We start from the raw sequence: 23,798 nt of genomic DNA on the forward strand, positions 1-23,798 counted from the left end.
CTGGCGTATATAATAAACACACCACTCACCACGACAAAGGAAATATAGGATGAAAAGGAAGAAAGAAATAGATGACTATACTTCCTGCTCCTCCACTTGATGACAAGAAAGAAAAGCCATCGACTCATAAATATTTTGAATGATCTATTCAAAAACTAATAAAATATATATCTTCTTATCATTCTCCTTATTTTGAGTTTTGTAAGCATGCTTCAAGGTGTGCATTCTGAAATGGGTTTAACGCCAATTTTCTTATCCCTTTTTGTATTTTGGAGGGAACTCTCAGGGTTGGTTTTTTCTAGTAAGATTGAGTTTAACAAAATTGCTCTAGTATCGCTATTAATCCTAATTTCAACCTAATTAGGGTAACAAATGGCAATCCAAAATTAAATTACCCAGATACACAATCGTCCGTATCAGTTCATTAATCCTAATTTCAACCATAAGGGGTTGTAGAGAAATAGTTCTTCTTCATGGACCGGGGAAGGAAATTTTTCAGAACCATAAGGAGTTCTCTATCAAGAGAATGTATCAGGCTATTTGTGGTGATTACGAGAAAGTCTCCTGGAGGAGGGTGTTGTGCAACAACCCTGCTAGTCCAAAGAGTCTCTTTATTCTTTGGTTCGCTATTCAAGCTAAGCTTCCTACCAGAGACAGATTGTTGAAATGGGGTCTAATTAATTCTGATATTTTCCATGTGTGATACTCATGGCAAAAGTACACAACATATTTTCTTTGAATGTGTTTGGGGTCAAATTCTTGGCCTTTGTTGCCTGTAATCTTGTAGGCCTTTTGGTTGTTAGTTGTTATTGGTTAAATTGTCTGTAGGTTCTGCCTACTGTAACTCCTCCTTTTTGGTAATATAATCCTTAATTTGCCAAAAAAAAAAAAAAAACCTAATTTCAACCTAAATTAGGGTAACATATCGCAAACCAAATCAAAATTAAATTACCCAGGTACGGAATCTTACTCCGAAATTAAAATTAAACAAAAGGGCACCCAACAAAATTTCTCATACACGCCAATATAACAGCAAATACCAGAATCATTCAACAAAAACACCTCAAAAAATACATGAATACAACGCAATTATCCTATCAAATGATCAAATTCATAACCCAGAATAAAAAAAAAAAAAAATATTATCAAAATTCCAAGATTAAGTGATCAAATTCATAACCCAGAATCATACAAAATTCAAATTTACAAAGATTATTAGTGAGATGAGTACCTGAATGAAGAGAGAAACAGTTGAAAATCGGTGAAGAAAAAAAGAGTAGATAAAAATGGCGGTGGGTTTCTTTCCCTTTTCGAATAAATCAAAGAAAAGAAACCAAATTGGTATCTGAGAATGTATGCAACAAACAAGACATATTCTGTTTTTACTCAAAATCCCAAAATCAAAACAATCGTATATTCATGTGAGAAGAGAGTTGAAAAACAAAAAAATTATAGTTCTAAGTTCTAGTTCTAGTTCTAGTTAGATTGCATGTGAGATTTTATGTAATATCTTGCATATTTCGCAAATGCTATTATTGAAGGAATTATCTCCGAAATGCCCATTTCGGGCAATTACTAAATATAATATAATTACTTGATAAGAAAATAATTACGTTATAATTGGATTAAACCTCCAACTAATTTAGTTTAATTCATATGAGATCACACATATAAGCATTAATTGGGATAATTAAATTAGGTAAAAATATCGTATGACAAACACGCCTGGATTGGGTGTAATGGATTATGGGGTAATAAAAGTCAAACCACCACAATAAAAGTACAATGAAGGTAAATTGAGGTGGTTGCAAGGAGGGTGGTGTGGTGGTATTGTGATGAGAAGTTGTGGTAGTGGTGGTGTTGTGAGAATAAGGGAGGAAGGGAGGAAGTAATTACCCTCAAATGAGGGTAATAATCACCCTAGTGGGATGGTGGGTAACTATTCCCCCCATGATGAGAGTATTTGTTCCCCCTTCCCTTTTATTTTCTTCTTGCCAACACTATCTTGTTCCCTTTGCCACCACTTCATCCCCTCATCATCACCTTCAATTACCTTAGTTTGACTTTTATTACCCCTTTAATACATTACCCTCAATCCAAGCATGCCCGTTCGGAAAATGGCATTCAAGCTATGTTAATCACTAGAACATTGTGGCACGTGCAGGTTTGCCGCATGCGGACAATTAAATTCAATTTTTCTAACGATATGTAACTACATATTTAGACGTATCGGAATGCAAATGCGACTAAGTACGTGTCGACTCTATTTTGGGAAACTTTTCTATTTATGGAAGTTATTATATTTAACGGGTTCTGCTCCGGATGGCCTCTTCAGTCAGTCGAGAGTCGTTCTTGTACATTGTTGACAAGTGGATTATAGTTTCATAATTGAATCGTCCAACATAGGACGAGCGTCAAAAGTAGGCGTCTACAGTCACCCACCAGAGAGAAAACAAAAAGATTTATTTTAGGTTAAAGTCAACATAGAGACTTACATGTTTTGGAGTGACCGATCATTATTTTTGTAATGTAGCAGCGTAAAGTGTTGGAGCAATTATCCAACAAATGGAGTTGATTTGGTTGTAAAAATATTTAAATGGTTTGATTTTTGGAGTAATTAATTACCCATGTAATAAAGTTTCTTTATTTTGCATTTAAGGCAATTATAATTATTTGCTTGATTTAGTTTTTAATACACGTATATTTGGCAATAATTTTGATTGTAGAAATTTTCGGGAGTGATTGGGAGTAAGATTGTTTAAATTATTCTTGAATTAATTCTTTTTTTTTGCCATATTTGATTTGGGATGTTTTGCCTGAGTTAAGCACGAAGATGGGGACTAACCTTTTGCTTTTTTCATCGTTTGGGACCTATTTTCACCGTTTAGGATCTACTATTCACTTTCCGGCCAAAACTAACCAAAGTAAGCAAAAGGTTAGTCCCCTTGATTAAAAGGTTAGTCCCTTTAGTTAAAAGTTTAATCCCTTTTGGTTAAATACACATGGCAACAATCGATTTGTTTGTGCATAAAACAATGTAAGCCATCGACCAATGATAATTAAGCATTTACAATTAATTTTTCTTCCCCATTTCCTCTGTTCATCTGATCATCATACCTTTTTCCTCCCAAACTCATACGACCCAATTCATATACAGGGTATTATCAATTACACACAGGAAAAGGCTAAAATTCCTTTTGGGCCGTTTGATTTCGGGGATTTATATTGAGATTTGGATCGTTGTCTCTTGGTTTTCAATGACAATTTTATCAAATTCAATCTCCATTTCAAACTTCTCTCAAATTATGTGTCCATTTGTTGTTGTTGTTGACGATGATGATGATTTCTGGCTAGTTTGATTGATTTTTTTGAAATTGTTATTATGATACTTTGTGGTGAAATCCTACCTCCGTTCGTAAATTAGAATCTCAAATCATTTGTTGTGTTTTTTTTTTTGTGAAAGGGAGGAGCAGAGCTCCAAAGATTTGTTGTGTTAACACAATGGTTTGATTTACATGATTTGATGAAAAAAGTTTGGAGAAATCTAAAAAAATTGAGGTTTTGTTACTTTTAGTTGTCTAACTGAACCCTAAAAATCGCTAATTTATTTCGAAGAATACTGTTGTTATTCGTTAACATTAATTCATCAAGTTAGTCATCTAAGAATTTTTGGTGGGTGTTTGATGGAAAAACAGAGCAAGAAAGCACGGTTTTAAAGGTTAAAGCATTGTGTAGCAGTCGTATGCCTCATATTTGATGTGCTTTGGGATAATTTTCATTTATTTAATGTTTTTGTTTGGAATTATTGCATTTAATTGTTTTATGTTTATTTACTCATGGTTGTCGTGGTTAACGGCGAGTTATCCTTGGGTTAACTTACCGGAAAATTAGTTTGAGGTCCTAAAGGGTGAAAAAAAAAAGGTGTAGGTCCTAAGTGGTGAAAAATGTAAAACTTGAGTCCCCATCCTTTAGCTTAACTCTGTTTTGCCTTCTGCATACATTTTTGGATAGAGTTCATGATTTAACAATTGTGTTAATAAATCAATTTAATTTCTAAGGGTTATTAGATTGAGATTTTCCCGTGATTGTGATATTAGGGAAATTTTGATTTAATTACAATTATACGGCTTTTAATTATATTTTGTTGTAATTAGGATATGTGTTTGTGATTTTCCTATTTTATTGTTGACCTTTAGCCGGTTGTTTCATGTCTTTTTGTATTTTACAATTAATACTAATGTAGTTTGTAAGTAGTATTAACATCAAAATGTCATTACATTAATAACCTCAGGAGTTAAACTATGAAATCTTTTTACAAACACAAGTTATTAACATCTAAAGGACAGATACTTTCAGGATTATCTGTCTGTATATCAGTTACACGGCAATATAACGCTCCAAGTCTCACTTTATAATAAAGAACGAGGAGTAGTAGATAGATATCCTCTATCACTGGTTGATCCAAATAACATAGATACACTAACTATTGTCTTACTGATAGTCTGATATATCTTACAGAAGTGCAGAAATACAAGAATCCTAGTCAAGAAAATCCAATCTTGAATACACATGACACAATAACTTGTTATCAAACCATCCTACAGCCATAGTACACACTTGAGCAGTTAGACAGAACTTGAGCTCTCTCAAAACAGTTTGTTATCAACTTTCTGTGATGACAGGTTCAACAGGACTACTTCCATCAGCTCCTGCACATGGAAATACTTCAGACTGCAATGATGGAGTGATATTGTTTACATGTAACCATGTCAATTCCCATAAGCTATCACCACCTAAAGCACTCCTCTGAGCAAGGATTCCCCTGTTCTTCATCTCTACTAGTGTGTTCTTCAGGAGTTCTAACACTATATTCTGGAGCTTCTCACTCCTCTTTCCTCTTATTTTGACCTTCATGTACTTTTCCATCCGACTAAGAACACCAAGCCATAGTTTGCAAAACGTTGTCAACTGAGAGAGTTGGGTGAGTAATTGCAAAAATAACTTCGATAGGAGCTTCACTGCAAAGGTAAGTGTTCCTTCCATATTACGATAGTCCTTCTGAGAATGCCCCTGAGAAATTTCAAGCAAATCATCCAGCATTGTGAATACAACCATATCAAAACACTGCAACCAGATACTGTGTGCAAGATGGACTTCATCCATTTCAGTCAAGCACTTTTGCAAAGATAAAACAGCATGGTTTCTGACTTCTTCTCTCTGGTCCAAACAAACTTTTCTCAGGGCCTGCACAAGTCTCAGCCACATCTCCCCAATATCCTGAGACATCTCCAAAGCATCCTTAGTCTCACAAACCCACTTCACCAGACAACCCACAGAACCAGCCATAAGATCCAAAGCACGAATTGATCTGTCGGATTGTCCAACACGAGACTCCGCAAATTGTCTAGCAGTGTCTACACATAGAATGAAATTACAAGGCATCATATGAGCCCCTTCAGACATCATATAAACCAGAGCATCAAATCCTGGTTCAGAAGCTTCTGGGTGTCGGGCAGTGACAGAAAGAAGAGAAGTAATGGTGCGCCAACCCATTTGTGATCTGATGTGAGTGGAATTTGCTTTGACCAAGCGAGTCACCTCTTGGGTGATTTGCTCACAGTATGCATCAGCGACTCGAGCATCAAGCTTCAGCACCAGCTGCAGAGATTTAAGCAGCTCATCAGCTAGGTTTTCTTTTAAAGGAAGCAACCGCTGACAAATTCGAAGAAGTCCAAAGACAGCCTTCTCCACCAAGGCACAGGGCATGACAGTGGACTGTACAATATTTGCAATATGCTCATAGACACCCTGCCAAAGAAGAACAATCCGATCCCGATTGTTTAATGTAATTGCAATCAATAATTCAAGGCAGAAAACTGCAGTGTCTTCATCCTCTAATGTACCAGCCCCTTTCTGAGGTCTACCAGCAGCCCATATGAGTGCTCGAGCAAGCTGCAATAAAGATTCAGCTTGAAGAAACTTGCTCTCGGTAAAGATACTGTCAATGTGACACTTCTGAATTGTCTGAAGCGTACGCTGATGAGCAGCAAGTTGTTGATCAGTGGGGTGTGACCTTGGTTCCTCTGTCTCTAAAGATAAGAGTTGGCTGAACCGGCCCATCAGTCCGGAAGACCTTCTAGGAGTACCCATGGATGGCAAATGAGATGCAGATAATGAGTTCATAAAGGGCTTCCCTTTCCCAGGATCGGAAGATAGCTCTGACTCATCTGCAGCGTCACTGGCAACACGAGCAGGAAGAAGACCAAGCTTGTGCAACCTTAAGATACAGTCCAGGATATTTCTCCATCCTGAGCGAATATAGTTACCATAGCGATTTGCAATGGTGAAGACCGTAACAGTAGCCATCCTTGCTTTCATGTCATCACCAAATGCCAAAACAGGTTCTTCAACTGAAGATGGATTCAAAAGAGTAGTGAACTTGCAAAGAGAAACAACCAAATCATCAAGAACATCTTCAAGATGGTGGCAAGCTGATATCTTTGCGATGGCTAAGAAGCCATCAATGCAAGTTCGGTAGACTTCTTCATGCTCTGCATGATCAAATACAACAGATATGGCAGCAATCATTGGACCAGACATTATGGAGAACATATCATGATCAAGATAGGCCCTGGAATCTGGTACAATATATGGTGCAGTCTTCTTGCATTTGTGCATTAGATCAATCCACCTGCTGGGATTCATCTCCGCAAAACCAGCACCCTGTTCAGGTGTTGTGCGTATCTCACTTTTGCAGATAGAATGGTACAATTCCAACAGATATTCACCCGGGAGATCCTCGCCACCATTTATGCGCCGATTATTGCGAATAAAGTCGTCTTCAGTCATCTTTTTCTTAACTTGTACATTGTGCAAATCCGTGTTCAGCATTATAAGGGAGTATGACAGTATAAAGGCAGCATCCTTGTTGGCCAAAATATGTGAAGATTGCTCATAGTATCTTTCTGCGAATGCCTCAAGCACCCTTTGTATCTTTTGTGACTCTCCAGGAAGTCTGAAAGTCTCCAAAAAGAGTCTCAGTGCTATGTCTAGATTCATATCTTGGAAATCAAAAGTCTGAGCAAACTCATGAAGAACTTGAACACAAAATTCATCATGATTCCCTAGAAAGTCCCCCACAAGATTCTTATCTAACCCAGCAGTATATCTGAAGAAGCAAGCCACACTCTGTGGATCAAGTTTCTCAGGCAACAAGTGTGTCCCTTGAAGAAACTCTAACCCCTTTTTTGGATCCCGGTTAAAGTGATCAGCACCAATCATCAATCTTCTCTTGATATATTTCCTACGCCGGACATATGGAACCCAGTGATTAGAATCACTATAATTGTTACATTTAACCATCCAGAATGGAGCATACTCCTCAAGACTGACAGGCGCCTGCTCTAAGTCAAGAGATCCATCGCCAATCCTTTCAGCCATCCCCTGAATAACAGCTATTAGCCCATCAAGGGCAAGAATGTGCATGGAAGACAGTGGACAGTTAACAGGAAAGGCACTCTTTGACAACAAGTTAGCAAGATCTTCAAACACATTGCTGCATGTTATGTCACAATCTAAGTTAGCATACATCTCTACCATAAATGTTTTTTGCCTGCAGAAGTCTACAAGGGCCTCCATTGCAGCCTCTTGCTGTTGGTAAGAAGCACCATATCTGCTCTGAGCGAGTCTTAAGATCACGCAAGAAAAGAAAGCTTCAAGTTGTAGTTTAAGGTCCATTCGTAAATGATGATATAGATTCAGAGCTATACTACATACCATTGAGAGAATCAGAGGACTTGGTGACAGACCAAAAAGCATCAAATTGTGGAAGAGCTCATCCTGTATCAAATCCAATAAGCTGGGATGCCTAAGAAAAGAAGCCCCACCCAATTCAATAGCTGAATTTATAAGACCCAAAGCAAAAAGAGGTGCATCCTCATCAATTTCCATGCCATTAGATCTAGAACTGATTCCAATGTGGTCAACAACATTCAGCAATGAACACAGGAAACGAAAGATCTCAAACATGGAGGGTACTCCATATGGCTCCGTCATCACATCCAAATTATATGCCCTTGACTCCATCTCGCTCCCACCACTATTTTCATCCACCACACCAGCACTCCTACTCACAGTAGCAGTGGACCCAAAATTAGCTGAGGGTAAATGACCATCATATTCAGAACTACCGTTTCCATTATTGAACTGCTTCGCCGAGAAGTTGAATTCGTTATCAAGGCCACCAATCTGCACAAGGATAGAAGAGTTCAGTTTACAATGACTTCCTGGTAAAAGGTGCTAATAGTTACAATATAGGTTGATTCAATTTACAAAATGTGATATCATCTGCCACCAGCCTTAATAATTAATTGGAATATAAATAGAAACACCTTTTCGTATTAAAAGCAATCAGTCTTATGATTAAACACCCGACTATTGATTCTCTACCACGATGATGTTTCAGCTGGACTAAAACTTTATCCAAGAATAATAAAGGTAAGAAGAAAATTTCCCACCAACAAGTTGCTTGCCACCTTTTCCTAAGCAGGACAACTGGACAAGTGCAGATGTTAAAGAGACTACATCATAGATTACACCATGTTTCTCTAAGAGAACCTAATAACCTTACAATAACTTCAAGGGGTCAAGACTCAAGAGGATCATACACATGCATTGACACTCCTGCCTAGAAAGAGAAACAATAAATATATTATAAGCAGGACCAGCTCTCAACACTAGCTAAAACTCTTCCAGCGCCCTCAATTGAGATCTTGGTGTATTGTGGTGGTTGAAGAGAAGCTCAAGTGTTTAAATGACTTCAACAAAATCTCCATGATTATCTCTCTTCCTAAAGTGAAGGTCCATTGCAACTCTGCTCTCGTGGTTCTCCAGCTGGCAACCAGAGACAACAGTTATTCACTGACAATGTTTCTCTCTTCTGATAATCTGATCTTCCTGCAAACTGCATCTTTCATTCTCTCGAGTGGTTAATAGTTAATTAATTTGGTGATATTTTGTTTACTATAGTTGTTATTTGGTGCCTTAATATCTTTGCTGGCTATATGTATTCTGGCAAGGCCAAAGAAATGAGGAGCTTATTGTACTTTTTCTTTTCATATTTTATAGTTTATTGTACTTCTGGCTATAGAAATTGTTTCATGCCTCATTTTAACTTTTTTGGCACTCTTGTTTGGCAAAGCATGGCTTCCCGTTTCCTGGTCCTTGGGAATTCATCAATTCCTTCTTTCAACTTCGGTTTCAATTCCCATATCCGTGCTCTCTGGGTGCACACTGACAGAGGGGTGAGATGAATCTTCCCACCAAGGGACGGAAGTATTGCCACAACATCAAGAAACAAGACAAACCAAGAAAGTTACACCATTTCAGCATTAACCAAATATTTTCTCAAATTGGAAGACGGTAAATTTAGTGCCTTATGCTCGATCATTTGTTGTTCTCTTCGCATATAAGGTGGAGATGGTCAGAGGAGTGAGAGAACAAGTAGTAAGACACACATGATCAATGACTACCAATTACATGGTGAGGATGTTACTGGCCTAAGAGAAAAATTATGTTAAAATTACCATACTACAAAAGACAAACTTATACATGTAACTCAAACCGAGAAAAACATGACCATTCAAGTGAGATTCTGTTTGTCCTACAGACTAGTAAACAGATAGAAAGCCTGTTCAGGCTAAGTTTAACAATTCTAGACCTTTTATAATAGTTGGTATAAAGTAAACCACAAGCTTTCCTAAAGAATTGTAGTGCAATTTCAAGCCAAGTTCTGAAAGAGAACAAAAAAGCATAGTAAGCAAGAAGGTTAGGGGAAAAAATAGATTTGATTGCAAAATTGAAAGATGTTGCTTCATAAAAGGCAATTAGATTACAAAGGCATGGAAAAAATATGGGCTATACCTCTGATTTCATTGAGCCTCTGTTGACCACAAAATGCTCCATACTCTCGACTTCTGGAAGATGTGAGAAGATACACCTGACAAGTTCACGCATTGTGTGCACTGCCATTCTATGCAACAATTCACCTTTTGTTGTGGCTTGGTGAACTATCCGGAAGCAAGTATTAACTATAGTGCAAACATGCTGATTACTCAATACAACAGATGCTTTACTTTCCATACAAGCCAGTAGAACTTGAAGAATCTTTGTCAGTACCACCTCTTCTGATGCCGGATCAGTCACCTCAAACCGACAACTGGTGACAGCATCAACAACCAAATGCATCGCATCTTCAATATTTGTGGTGTTTATATCAAGCACATCAAGTGTAAAGATCTTATAAACAGATGACAAAGCAACACTAGTTATGGGGGCACCAGTTTCATCAGACCGAATAACATCTAAAAATGGCTGAAGGTACAAAACAGGATTAATATTATGCCACTGCTGCTGCCACATAAAGATTTGCTTACGCAATGCTTTCATAGACTGGATAAGTGAATGTTCTAATTGGTCATCTCCTGACATGTATCGACCACCCCATCTCACATTCCTTCTCATGATTGCCAATACAGCACCAATTTCTGAGTTAATCATACATGATAAAGCAGCTTTGTTTGGTGAAGTAACTTCAGATTCTTCAGGTTCTTCTTCAATGGTGTTTACAAAAGATTGCAGCTTAAGACGACCCATATTCACACAAAAACTATTTGCAAACCCAGAGTCTCTCAGCAATAAACAGCTAATATCTGAAATAAGCACCACAAGGTAGAAAAGTCACATCACTAGGAGCTGACTGGTAAGAACTTGTTCGTTATTGTAACGAGTTTTGAATTTCAGTTTTACTTTTACTGTGAACTATTTTTTGGAAATTTAAGTTAGTTTCTAAAGTTCAGTAAATTGGTAGTCAGTTTCCAAAATTAACACAGCTAGATTCAAATACAAGTATTGTGGTTTCAGAATATAAATTTTTGAAATCACAAACCACCAACTGAAATTTCGCAGTGATATCCAACAAGCTTAAGTCCCTTAAGCAATTTAATTGTAAAGATTGAGGAATTAGTATGAAGAAAAACGTCTACACCAACCAACGAAATTCTCCTAATCCAAACATAAATAAGTTGTTTTTAGTAACTTTAATAATGTACTAAGGATCCTGCTAAATTCAGTTAAACTGCATTCGTATTGCAACATGAGAATGACTATAGCATAGCTAATCATACATTAACATTATAAGGTAGAATTGACGTGTATTCATGTACGATGGCTTTTGATTCTAGGTAAAAATACAAAAACAAAAAACTTACAATACATGTATTCAGTACTCTCCCTCTATTCAATGAGGATGATAGTATTTCCATTTTAGCTCACACTAAACAAAGCCAATTCTCCATTACTGGAATTTCTTTTTCGGAATCCCTTTCCTCTCCTCTCCTTCTCCATTACTCGAATTCAGATTCTAAGATTTCTAACCCTAACTTAACAACTTAAATACCAAGCGGAAAACTGATTAAATCCATAAATCAATCAAAACATTTCCAAAAGAACATTATTGTCCCAAAAAACATACAAGCCTCGGAGTTACATCGTTAATCTAATTGGTAATAGACGGAGTATGCCACCAAACTTATATGTTAGTCGTTATCATCCTTCTTAGTGCATTATTCCAAAAATGAATGAAACATGGATTTAAATGAAAGAAAATGGATTTGGGTTAAATTGACCACTTACATCACCTGGATGCTAGCGTCGAAAAGTAAAGTAGGAGCGAAAAAACCGGTCAACTCGGGTGGTGGAAGCGGCGGCGGTCACAACAAGCAGCCGTACTTTAGCAGTTCATCCGGTAGCGGTGGTGAGCACTAGTAGCGAAGGGTTAATAATTAACCACCTCTTGAAAGAACCCGACACAGTATGGAATGCGAGATGCATCCTAAGCGCGCGAAATGTTCCTGGCCGAGTCTCCGGCAACCTTAGAGAAGAATACCGGCGAGATTCAGGTGAGTATATTGGAGACCTGGGAGTGTGTACTGAGTGTGACTATGAAATGACACAAGAGGACATTCTTTTATTTTGTTGCTGAGTATTTTCAGAAACAAGACTCCGACAAGCAGTGTGAAGCACTATTTCCGAAAGAAACTTTTTTTCGACTGCTCCCAACTTCCCAAAATATAGTGTCCATCAGACTAAAATCACGGGAATTACGGAAAAGTATAACATATTTCTCCGTCTCAAAATATAGTGCATATTTTCTTAACAAAAGGTCTTGCGCGCACAAGGTGCACAATAAATTTATTGTACACCAAGATAACTTTTTTTGTAACTTTAACTTAGTTTTGATTAACTTTTATATTAGTAAAAAAAAATTGATAGATAAATATTTTAAAGGGTTAAATTATTAATTTTATACATTATTAGTGATTTGGAAGAAATAAGTTTTACTAAAATGAAAAAATTTATCACTTAAAAATAGATAACTTTTACATATATATGCTTAACTTTTAAGCATTTTGAGTTAACTTTTACTCCGGTGTACAATATTTATTGTACACCCATTGTAAATAAGAATTTGTGTTTTCTTAATCTAGAGTCTTATGAAGTGTTTATTTTTATTTTTAAGTCGTTATTTTTTTTCATAATACCCTCATAAACAAATTTTAATGTCAATATGGTCCTTAAAAAGTCAGAATATTTACTTTGAAAATTGTTCCTTTTGATTTTTATTCAACCCATGTGTTCGGATTTTTATTCCACCCTAGTTCACACGTTTAGGAATATTGATTTAAGGAGTAAATTGTGTATTTTTAAAGCTGTAATTCTATTGGAAGTTGTTGAGGAATAAAGAAATCTTATTGGTCAGTTTTTATTTGTATGGAATAGTGACTTGAAATATTATTTAACTAGTCTTATATGCACGCGATACGTGCGAAAATATATAAAAATACAAAATTATGTTATGTAAATATCTATATCACATAAAAAATAAGTTATGTGGCTGAATAACTATAATTATACATTGATAGAAAATTAATGATTTTAAGTTAACAATTTGCATGCGACGTGATTCCTTTAATTTTAGTTTCGAATACACGTTAAAAGCCAACACCCAAATAAGCAGATACTAAAACTGGTTTTGCAAAATGTGAAGTATGTGTTGAAGCAAAATTTGCAAAGAGACCAGTGTCAAACCAAAATACCCAACAAGCATTAGCTCTCCACCCTTTAAATGAATATATAGACAGACAGAAGTACTAGAACTTGTTCATAGTGACTTGGGGGACTTTAAAAACTATGAGAGTAGGGGTGGTAAAATATATTACATTATTTTTGTTGATGACTGTTCTAGATTTACCATGGTTTATCTTCTCAGGTCAAAAGATAAGGCCGAGGAGATGTGTTAGGTTATGATACATATGACAATTCATAAATCATGCGGAAAAACCATTTAGCCAGGAATACATATTATTTACACATAATCATATAGCATAGTTTAGATGCATACTCTTTGTTGCGTGCCTTCCCTAGCTGCGCCCGAACCGAACAAGAACAAGTCTTTAGGACTCCAAGTGTCGTCCCTCCGTAGATAGTCCACAGCACGTCCGGATCCGCCTTAAGATTGACCAACTAGAATCGCCCTTAAGGTACTAAAATTTTCGGCACTTTTGAGCAAGGAATGTGTCTGAATTTTTCTCTCAAAAACTCACTTTGAATACTTGAAAACTTGTTATAAATTGTGAACCCAGGCCACATATTTATAGGGGTATGGAAAGAGAATTGGAATCCTATTAGGATACGAATTAATTAAATTAGAATCCTAATGAAACTCTTATTTAATTAATTTATCAAATAGAATTAGGAATTTAATCATTAAACGAATCCTGTACGTTTTAGGTTTCGTATGTGAACACAAACACCCACGCACGCACAGCAGCCCACGAGGGGCGCCATGCGCGCGCGCGCACAGCCCGAGCATCGCAGCCCACGACTGCCGCAGCCTTGGGCGCGCGCTGGGCCTGCCTTGCGGTGGGCCTGGCGCAGCCTTGGGCTGGCGTGTTGTGGCGCGCGTTTCCCTTGCTGGACGTGGGCCTGGCTTCGTGCTGGGCCTTCGTCTAGCAAGCTCGTCCGATGCTAATTCGTACGACGCGCTTCCGATTAATTTTCCGATTCCGGAATTCATTTCCGATACGAACAATATTTAACATTTCCGATTCCGGAATTAATTTCCGTTTCGAACAAATATTTAATATTTCCGTTTCCGGAATTATTTTCCGATTCCGATAATATTTCCGATTCAGACAATATTTCCGTTTCCGGCAATATTTCCGATTCCGGCAATATTTCTATTTCCGATAATATTTCCCGATACGTACCATGTTTCCGTTTCCGGCAACATCTACGACTTGGATAATATTTATATTTCCGATACGATCCATATTTCCGTTTCCGGCAATATCATCGTTTCCGGAGTATTCATTTCTTGCCTGTGACGATCTCAGCTCCCACTGAAACCAAGATCCGCCGATTCCGAATATCCATAGATGGAGTATTTAATGCCATTAAATACTTGATCCGTTTACGTACTATTTGTGTGACCCTACGGGTTCAGTCAAGAGTAAGCTGTGGATTAATATCATTAATTCCACTTGAACTGAAGCGGCCTCTAGCTAGGCATTCAACTCACTTGATCTCACTGAATTATTAACTTGTTAATTAATACTGAACCGCATTTATTAGACTTAACATTGAATGCATACTTGGACCAAGGGCATTATTTCCTTCAGTCTCCCACTTGTCCTTAGGGACAAGTGTGCATTTCCTAATTCCTTTGTCGCTCGATGCTTGCTCTTGAACATAAGGTAAGAGTTGTCATCCTTATTATGTCCAGAGGTGTTCCTCGGTTTCAGAGTTCAACTGATCAAATAAACAGATAATCATAGCCTATGATTCATCCGAGCACGGCCATGCATTTCACAGTTTCTAGCTCTCCGAGTGGCCTTGTACAACTTTTAAGCATCTCATCCCGATTTATGGGAGGACAATCCCAATCTTGCGATCTTGAGTTTAGACTTCGTTTGATAGGTGATTACCTGAGCGTTGCCTTTATAGCCTCCTTTTACGGTGCGACGGTTGGTCAACGTCAAAGCAACCAGTTCTCAAACAAGTAATCTCAAATCACTCAGGTATTGAGGATTTAGTGTCTAATAATTTTAATGAAATTTACTTATGACAGATTTTCATCTCTTACAGTAAAGTTTCATAGGTCTTGTCCGATACTAGTCTTCCCAAAGTAAGTATCTATGCAAATGATTATGACATTGCCATGTCCACATAGTTCAAGAAACAGAACTACTAGTCATCTTGCATTCTAGTCGTCTAACGTTTTCTATGCGTCCAATTTTATAGAAAACTCCGACTAGGGACCATTTTCAACTTTTGACATTCAAGTTCTCTTGATAGACATTTCTTAGTCACAGGACTGGTCCTGACAGTCTATCTTGAATATATCGTCAAATTGAAGGGACTCATCATTTAATACTAAACCAAGATTAAATGGAATATGAAAATTCATTTCATATATGATAAATGTTCAACCCCAATGTTTTACAACCATGGGCCTCGAACCCATCTTTAAAACATTTCACGGAATTCAAAGCTATGCTTGATTTCCAGTGCTACAATGTAAGTGTTGCTACTCACTTGTTGCATAGGTTTAGTTATCATGCTTTGCCAATCTTAATATCCTTTTCATCGAATGTTCTTCGAGATAGATAATAAGATCTTTTGAGTATGTTTATTTTGTGATCTAGTCTTTCTCGCTACAATGGTGGTTCTACGCATTTCTCAATGAAGAACCATCAAGTTAGCAGACCTTTTTCTTGCTTCAAGAGTGGTTCTACGCATTTTTCAATGAAGAACCATCAAGATAGCAGATAGGTGATCTTCCCAAGTTCAGTGAAGAACTTTTTAACATAAACAACCCTGTTTTATTGCTTCTTAGGCAATAAGTACTTTTACTTCAACTGTTTAGGTTGCTAGTGATGCTTTGTTTGGATTTGCTTATCCAAGCAGTTCACAGATATGTGGAAGACTTTCCAGCTGTATCTTAGAACATAGAAATTAATATTTTAATATCCCACGCAACAACTCATGGTCTCCAATCCATGTTGCCATTTCAAAACACGATGCTCTATAGCTCGTCCTTATCAATGGTTAACTCCAAAGGGTCTTGCTTGATCCTTTGCCAGTGTTTATGCGTGTAGCATCAATATTTAGCATATCTTTATTTCCTTGAATCAAGAACTATTCCTATGTACCTTTTCAAGTACCATAAGTATTCTTGATCTCAATCTAGTTGATCTTCACTTAGATCAATAGAGATTGGTATATGTTCGTCATGCCTAAAGTCATACGATACGTTTTTGGCGATCCTCATATTATATCATACATGATAAATTCTTTTGCAGAATAATTCCCAATTGAATTCTACTCATGTAATTTTAGCTTATCTAGTTTCAGTAGATACTAAATTCAGCTAAATTCTTTGACATATAATATAGGTTAAGAATCTCATTTAGACTCTTTGATGTTTAACTTAGTAAATGCTTATACATAGTTCAAACATCCTTTACTTAGATTTATTCACATGGGTCGAATATCTCCAATGGAGACTTTCGTGTTTGATTTAGTAAATGACATTACTTAATCCAAAACAATATCATAAGATCTTTGTAAATAGATCTTAATACCCAGTATGTACTAAGTTTCGCCATGGTCCGTCATTGATGAATAATTTCAAATCTAAGTCATTAGCATTTGAATGTTATTTTACAATGGAGAGATATGTGTGTGATACACATAGGACCAATTAAGTTTTTATGTACTCCCACTAAACTTCTTATACATCTATAAGAATCATGTATATTTTATGAAACTAAAATACTTATTAGCTTCATTAAAATATAATTCCAATCCCCAATTGCTTGCTTAAATCTGTACTTAGATTTTATAAGCTAGCTTTCTCTTTCAAGCATTTATTTGGATCCACAAATCCTATGACATACCATGTACATAATTTATTCCAACATTTGATTGAGGAATACGTTTTTGTCATCCAATTGCTATATGTACCAATATGCAATCATTGCTTGAATTATAGACTTGAGCATTACGATTATGCATGAGGTTTCAACACGATTCACACCATGAATTTTCTTGTAACCTTTAGCAACTAATCTCGCTTTGTGTGTGAACACAATTTCATGTTTGATGGTTTTTATCCTTAAAACAAACTTGCAACCAATAGGTGTGAAACTATTCTTGCAAATCAACAAAATTTCAATTTTGTCATCAAAACATTGAGTACGTTTTATGGCCTCTAACCATTTAAAACATTTGAGTCTATATATGGCCTCTAACCATTTTAGGGAATCTGGGTTTCGTCATAGCTTTCTTACAAGTCACAAACTCATTAATCTACATGATAATAGTTTGACTGCAAGTTGTAGGTTTCTTCACTATCTAATAGAAGAATCGCATAGCTTCAGTGACCTGAACTCCATGATTCTTCACTATTTAATAGAAGAATCTCATAGTTTTAGTGACTTGAACTCTATGCCTACTTGGGTATAGAACATCAAACAATAGAATATCAATAGCCACTTGAAAGTCCTTTGAATATTCTGTTCTCCTTGAAGCACTTGTAAAGTCTTCTAAGAGATGTCTATTCTTTAAAGCCACTTCTAAAGTCTTTAAAGGATAAGTTCGGATTTTCTGAAGCACTTCGAAAAGCCTCCGGAATGTCCGTTTATGTTTGTTGTTCGCCTCGAAGACTTTCGAGGTCTATTTTCTCCCACTTGTCATTTTGGAAACGAATCTCCAAAAGGACATCATTTCGAGCAAACAAACATTATGTTCTCAAAAATTCGTGGTAGAAACAATACCCTTGTGTCTCATTTGAATAAATCACAATGAAACATATATCTATACTTGGGGCCTTAGTTTGTTGAATAACAAACACTAAGCTCCCACTGAGTTTAGGAACTCTTTAGATATATTATGAAAAGATATTTTGAAATTACTTTTCAATAGCTTTGACGAATTTGGTTTAGTTTGGTGGTAGTTGAGCATTTTGTTTTAGAAATTATAGGAAAAGTCTTTATGATTCATCATTGATCGAATCAAGTACTAATTGACTTCGATTATTCCAACTAAGATATGCCATATCTTATGGACCTAGATTGTGAAATTACAACACACAATCATTGATGATCATATTTGGTCTCAAGTAATCATCAACATGATCTAACCTAGATCTTTATGATTTCTTGCCAAGTGGATTTTACACTTCTGAATCTTTGAACTAGCCAAACAGATTCAACTTATATCATATTTGAGTAAATAAACCTATATTCACTCAAATCCATGTGAAATAATAAAGTCATAAAATCTTTCTTTAGCTTTGAACTCTATTGTCTAGGCGTTCTAACAATAGTTCATATCTTTTGTTACTTTCAACAAGTAAGACTAGTTGTCTTAAATTGATCTAGAAATCAATCAACTTTCAAAAGTCTATCAAAATAGAGCTTTTGAATGTTAACTTGTTGATATGGTCTAAGCAACAGTGCCAAAGATTAGTGGAACTCAAATCAAGGGGTTGATTTGAACCTAGTAAAGTTCTTTAAAGAGTTGTTTGTTTTAATCAAGCATATTGACTCAACCCTTAAATGACCATTTCTTTCAAATAAACAAACAAACATTGTTTTTGTTCTTCTGAATGTGAGTCTTTCTGTGTTTGAAAACAGAAATTTAGGTATGTTGATTATGGAACAAAATAGCCATTAAGTTCCAGCCTTTGAAAGGACTTAAAACAAACTAGATGACCCTACAACTAATGTAGCATTGCCATGCTTCATTTCCCACTTGTAGGTCATTAGTGTATCCTAGCTTCCATTGTTTGAGTTATTACCGAAGTAAGAACCTCAAGCGGTATATGATACCAAGGAAGTTTGATTGCTAGCTCACTTCTCTTTAAACATAAACTTATAGGTAGAAACGGAATCGTAAATTCCTTTCATATGTTCCTTTGTTTTCCTATTTCTTGTACCCTTTCTTATAGTCTTAAGAATTGAATCTTTAGTGTTGACTTTTATACTTTGTTAGACATGTCCAATGTCACCAACAAGGTTTTTTACCATTTTAATTTATGTTGAATATTTTGTTTCAACTAGATGATCTTACCAGAAGCTTCTAAAGTTCTCTAAGTATCGATCTATTCGAATGTCTAGGGACTAGACTCATTCGAGAAATAAATGGACAAAGATATTAGGTTGTTAACCATTGGTAAGGCTGAGCGTTTAAACTCAATGCTTTATGATCTCAAAACTACATTGTATTTTGAATTCACAAGCACCAATTGGTTTGCCATTCGATTTTGATATTCGAAAACAACCATAAAAGTCGATATAAGAAACGTACATTTTAAATTGCTCACTTTCTCTCTTTTCCGTGAATCGTTCTTGGATTCACTACCAATCGAGGAAATTTACTGTTACCTTTCTAAAAGGATTTATTGCAATGCAAGATATTTAATTATAAACAATAATTAAAACATACATTGAAGTATGCAAAGTCTAAACATTTATCATGAATAATAACTTGAAATTAAAGCAACCATGCAATTCAAACAAGTTATTCGCATTTTATTCGATTTTATTGTTCCGGCAGGTGTGAATAAAATGATTCCAAGACCCTAAAATCATTGAAGAACTAAGCACAGTTTGTCGACTTAATCCTAAAACATCTTAGGTAAGCAAAAGCCTTTTGCTAATAGTCTAGAAACTATTCTTGGTTGATAGGTACGTCTAATAACTTATTAGGTAAACCTATCGATTTTGCCACGACATAAAAGGACTCCTTACTTATATCGTTGAGCTTCACCAAAACTAACATGTACTCACAATTATTTGTGTACCTTGCCCCTTTAGGACCAATAAGTAACACCTCGCTGAGCGAAAACTATTACTAGATTGATGTAAAGGATATCCAAGCAAGTGTATATTTTGGCATGGCACCTTTTAACTCAATTTTTAAGTTTGGAACTTAAGGCTCTTACTATGTTGGTTAGATTTTAAGTGAACTAAAATCCTTAAGCATGCAACATAATCAAGCTTTTGATCTCATGCATTTTAAGACATATTTAAAAGCAATAAATAACTTAAAACATGCATAAGATAAATGTGATCTAGTATGGCCCGACTTCATCTTGAAGCTTTGACTTCAAAGTCCGTCTTGAAAATCTCCGTGGGAGGCACCATTTTCTTCAAATAGGATAAGCTATAATTAAAACTAATTACAACTATTTGATGGTACGCAGACCATATTTGAATTGAAAAACTACTTTGGTACTTTAGACCAATTACATTCAAATTAATGGTACACAAACCATATTTTCTATCCTATTTGGGCCATACTAGTCACTTCATAACCTGCAAAACAGTACATATACAATATATACCATTCACCCATTCATTATCATGAATGGCCCACATAGCTGGTTAGTAAAACACATTATGCATCACGTAAACATTTGCAGCAATTAATCAAGGGCACCAATAATCTACCAATTATTCAGTCCTTATTAATTCTAATCAAGTTGTTTTAACCTTAAGGATTTGTAGACCTAATCAAGAGTTTATGACTAAAAAGGGTTCCCACTCAAACCAATAAATTCATATGCTTTACTAATTTTAAACATAAAAATGTATTTCTAGTCTAACCGGAAACATACAAATTTAATTAAAATTTAAAGCTCATATAAATTTATAATTGAATCCAAAAAGTTTAATTTAATTTTAGTCGTATTTAAATTAATTCATGATTTTAATTTTAGTAAAATAATTAGAATAAATAAAAATTTATTATAATTACAATATTCAAAATCAAAATCCAAGAAAATAATTTAAATTATTAATTTTAAAATTAATTAAAATTACGCAAACTGAAAATTTCAAATTAAACATTCAAAACGATCTAATCGCATCGCAAACACTCTACGCATCGCACGCCCATGGGCCACACGCACACAGCCATCGCTGGCCATGTGCGCGCAGCCCATGCGCTGCGTCGCATAGCTGCTGCTTCTACCCTTCGCAAGCCATCGCACGAGTTGGTGCTCGCTGCGCGCGCGCCAGTGCTCGATGCGCGCGCGCCAGTGCTCGATGCGCGCGCGCCAGTGCTCGATGCACGCGAGCCATCACTCGCTGTGCGCGCTCGCCAGCGCTCGCTTGATGCGAGCCAGTGCTCGCTGCGCGCGCTCGCCAGCGCTCGCTTGTGCGAGCCAGCGCTCGCTGCGCGAGGCATCAACGCTGGGCGCAGAACCGGTGGCACGCGAGCTTGCGCTCGCTGCGCGCGAGGCTGCGCGCGCTTGCGCGAGGCAGTGCGCGTTGTGGCGCAGCTCGCTTGCTGCCCACACGCGACTTCCGTGCCTTGCCTTCGCCCATGCCCATTCGTCCATTGCTCATAGCCCACGACACAAGGCAGGGCTGCTGCCTTGTGCTCGTGCACCATGCCCTTGCTCATTGCATTCGTGCCGCACGGGCGACGAGCTCCCTTGCTCGTCGTCGCATGCCCGCACTATACAACACCCCTTAAGGGTAACACGTAGCGTCCATTGCTTTGTGCGTGCAAGTTATATGAACGAATCGCATAAAATTTAAAAAATTTATATTTAAAATTAATGACAAATTAATAAATTAATATTAATTTCATAAATTTATGGCGAAAAATCGAAAATTTATTATTCAATTGATTTCCGATTAACATGGATTCAAGTCTAGGTCATAAAAATTCAAAATTTATCATAAATTTACAATTTTTATGGTGGTTTTTAATCATAGGTATCTAATTAAATTATAATTAATTATGAAAATCAAATTAATTCTAAATTATTCTAATTTTCAACAAATTAATCATAATTACAAATTAGATTGCATAATTAACAAGGCTAGGCATTCAAACTTGTTAAACATATACAGTAGGTCAATCAAAAATTCAAGATTTATCAACAAGAATCGCAAATATTTAATTTAACATCTTAAATTTACGAAATTTTGCATTCGAAAAACTAAAACCTTCGAAAAGTCCTAGTTAGGCTTCGAATTTGAGAATTCTGGGTTCGGCAGAAAAAACCTATTCTTGTCAAAATTTTAGAAGAGTCTTATGAAGTGTTTATTTTTATTTTTAAGTCGTTATTTTTTTTCATAATACCCTCATAAACAAATTTTAATGTCAATATGGTCCTTAAAAAGTCAGAATATTTACTTTGAAAATTGTTCCTTTTGATTTTTATTCAACCCATGTGTTCGGATTTTTATTCCACCCTAGTTCACACGTTTAGGAATATTGATTTAAGGAGTAAATTGTGTATTTTTAAAGCTGTAATTCTATTGGAAGTTGTTGAGGAATAAAGAAATCTTATTGGTCAGTTTTTATTTGTATGGAATAGTGACTTGAAATATTATTTAACTAGTCTTATATGCACGCGATACGTGCGAAAATATATAAAAATACAAAATTATGTTATGTAAATATCTATATCACATAAAAAATAAGTTATGTGGCTGAATAACTATAATTATACATTGATAGAAAATTAATGATTTTAAGTTAACAATTTGCATGCGACGTGATTCCTTTAATTTTAGTTTCGAATACACGTTAAAAGCCAACACCCAAATAAGCAGATACTAAAACTGGTTTTGCAAAATGTGAAGTATGTGTTGAAGCAAAATTTGCAAAGAGACCAGTGTCAAACCAAAATACCCAACAAGCATTAGCTCTCCACCCTTTAAATGAATATATAGACAGACAGAAGTACTAGAACTTGTTCATAGTGACTTGGGGGTCTTTAAAAACTATGAGAGTAGGGGTGGTAAAATATATTACATTATTTTTGTTGATGACTGTTCTAGATTTACCATGGTTTATCTTCTCAGGTCAAAAGATAAGGCCGAGGAGATGTGTTAGGTTATGATACATATGACAATTCATAAATCATGCGGAAAAACCATTTAGCCAGGAATACATATTATTTACACATAATCATATAGCATAGTTTAGATGCATACTCTTTGTTGCGTGCCTTCCCTAGCTGCGCCCGAACCGAACAAGAACAAGTCTTTAGGACTCCAAGTGTCGTCCCTCCGTAGATAGTCCACAGCACGTCCGGATCCGCCTTAAGATTGACCAACTAGAATCGCCCTTAAGGTACTAAAATTTTCGGCACTTTTGAGCAAGGAATGTGTCTGAATTTTTCTCTCAAAAACTCACTTTGAATACTTGAAAACTTGTTATAAATTGTGAACCCAGGCCACATATTTATAGGGGTATGGAAAGAGAATTGGAATCCTATTAGGATACGAATTAATTAAATTAGAATCCTAATGAAACTCTTATTTAATTAATTTATCAAATAGAATTAGGAATTTAATCATTAAACGAATCCTGTACGTTTTAGGTTTCGTATGTGAACACAAACACCCACGCACGCACAGCAGCCCACGAGGGGCGCCATGTGCGCGCGCGCACAGCCCGAGCATCGCAGCCCACGGCTGCCGCAGCCTTGGGCGCGCGCTGGGCCTGCCTTGCGGTGGGCCTGGCGCAGCCTTGGGCTGGCGTGTTGTGGCGCGCGTTTCCCTTGCTGGACGTGGGCCTGGCTTCGTGCTGGGCCTTCGTCTAGCAAGCTCGTCCGATGCTAATTCGTACGACGCGCTTCCGATTAATTTTCCGATTCCGGAATTCATTTCCGATACGAACAATATTTAACATTTCCGATTCCGGAATTA

The 23,798-nt window shown here is 36.4% G+C and overlaps 1 protein-coding gene and 1 pseudogene across 2 annotated transcripts; both read right to left on the reverse strand.

Moving 5' to 3' along the window:
• Positions 1 to 1,536, reverse strand: part of LOC110804599 (uncharacterized) — a 31,991-nt pseudogene extending 30,455 nt beyond the window's left edge.
• A 2,854-nt stretch (positions 1,537 to 4,390) lies between these two features.
• LOC110804592 (ARF guanine-nucleotide exchange factor GNOM-like) lies at positions 4,391 to 12,099 on the reverse strand. 2 transcript variants are annotated; one of them, XM_022010195.2, is made up of 3 exons: positions 11,697 to 12,099; positions 9,922 to 10,709; positions 4,391 to 8,247 (listed from the first exon to the last, which is right to left on the reverse strand). In XM_022010195.2, the coding sequence occupies exons 2-3, from the start codon at positions 10,651 to 10,653 to the stop codon at positions 4,663 to 4,665; spliced, it is 4,317 nt and encodes a 1,438-aa protein (XP_021865887.1). In that variant the 5' UTR covers positions 10,654 to 10,709; positions 11,697 to 12,099; the 3' UTR covers positions 4,391 to 4,662. The 2 variants fall into 2 exon arrangements, with proteins under 2 accessions (XP_021865887.1, XP_021865886.1); XM_022010194.2 differs by having other exon boundaries at positions 11,692 to 12,099.
• Between the last annotated feature and the right edge of the window lie 11,699 nt (positions 12,100 to 23,798).

The sequence above is a fragment of the Spinacia oleracea genome, chromosome 5, assembly GCF_020520425.1.
Source record: "Spinacia oleracea cultivar Varoflay chromosome 5, BTI_SOV_V1, whole genome shotgun sequence".
NCBI classification, from domain to species: Eukaryota; Viridiplantae; Streptophyta; class Magnoliopsida; order Caryophyllales; family Amaranthaceae; genus Spinacia; species Spinacia oleracea.

Coding starts and splice junctions, on each gene's coding strand:
- LOC110804592 (XM_022010195.2), bottom strand. CDS start 10,653: ATGGGTCGTCTTAAGCTGCAATCTTTTGTAAACACCATTGAAGAAGAA. Junction 8,248..9,921: donor GAGGCTCAATGAAATCAGAG/GTATAGCCCATA, acceptor ATCCTTGTGCAG/ATTGGTGGCCTTGATAACGA.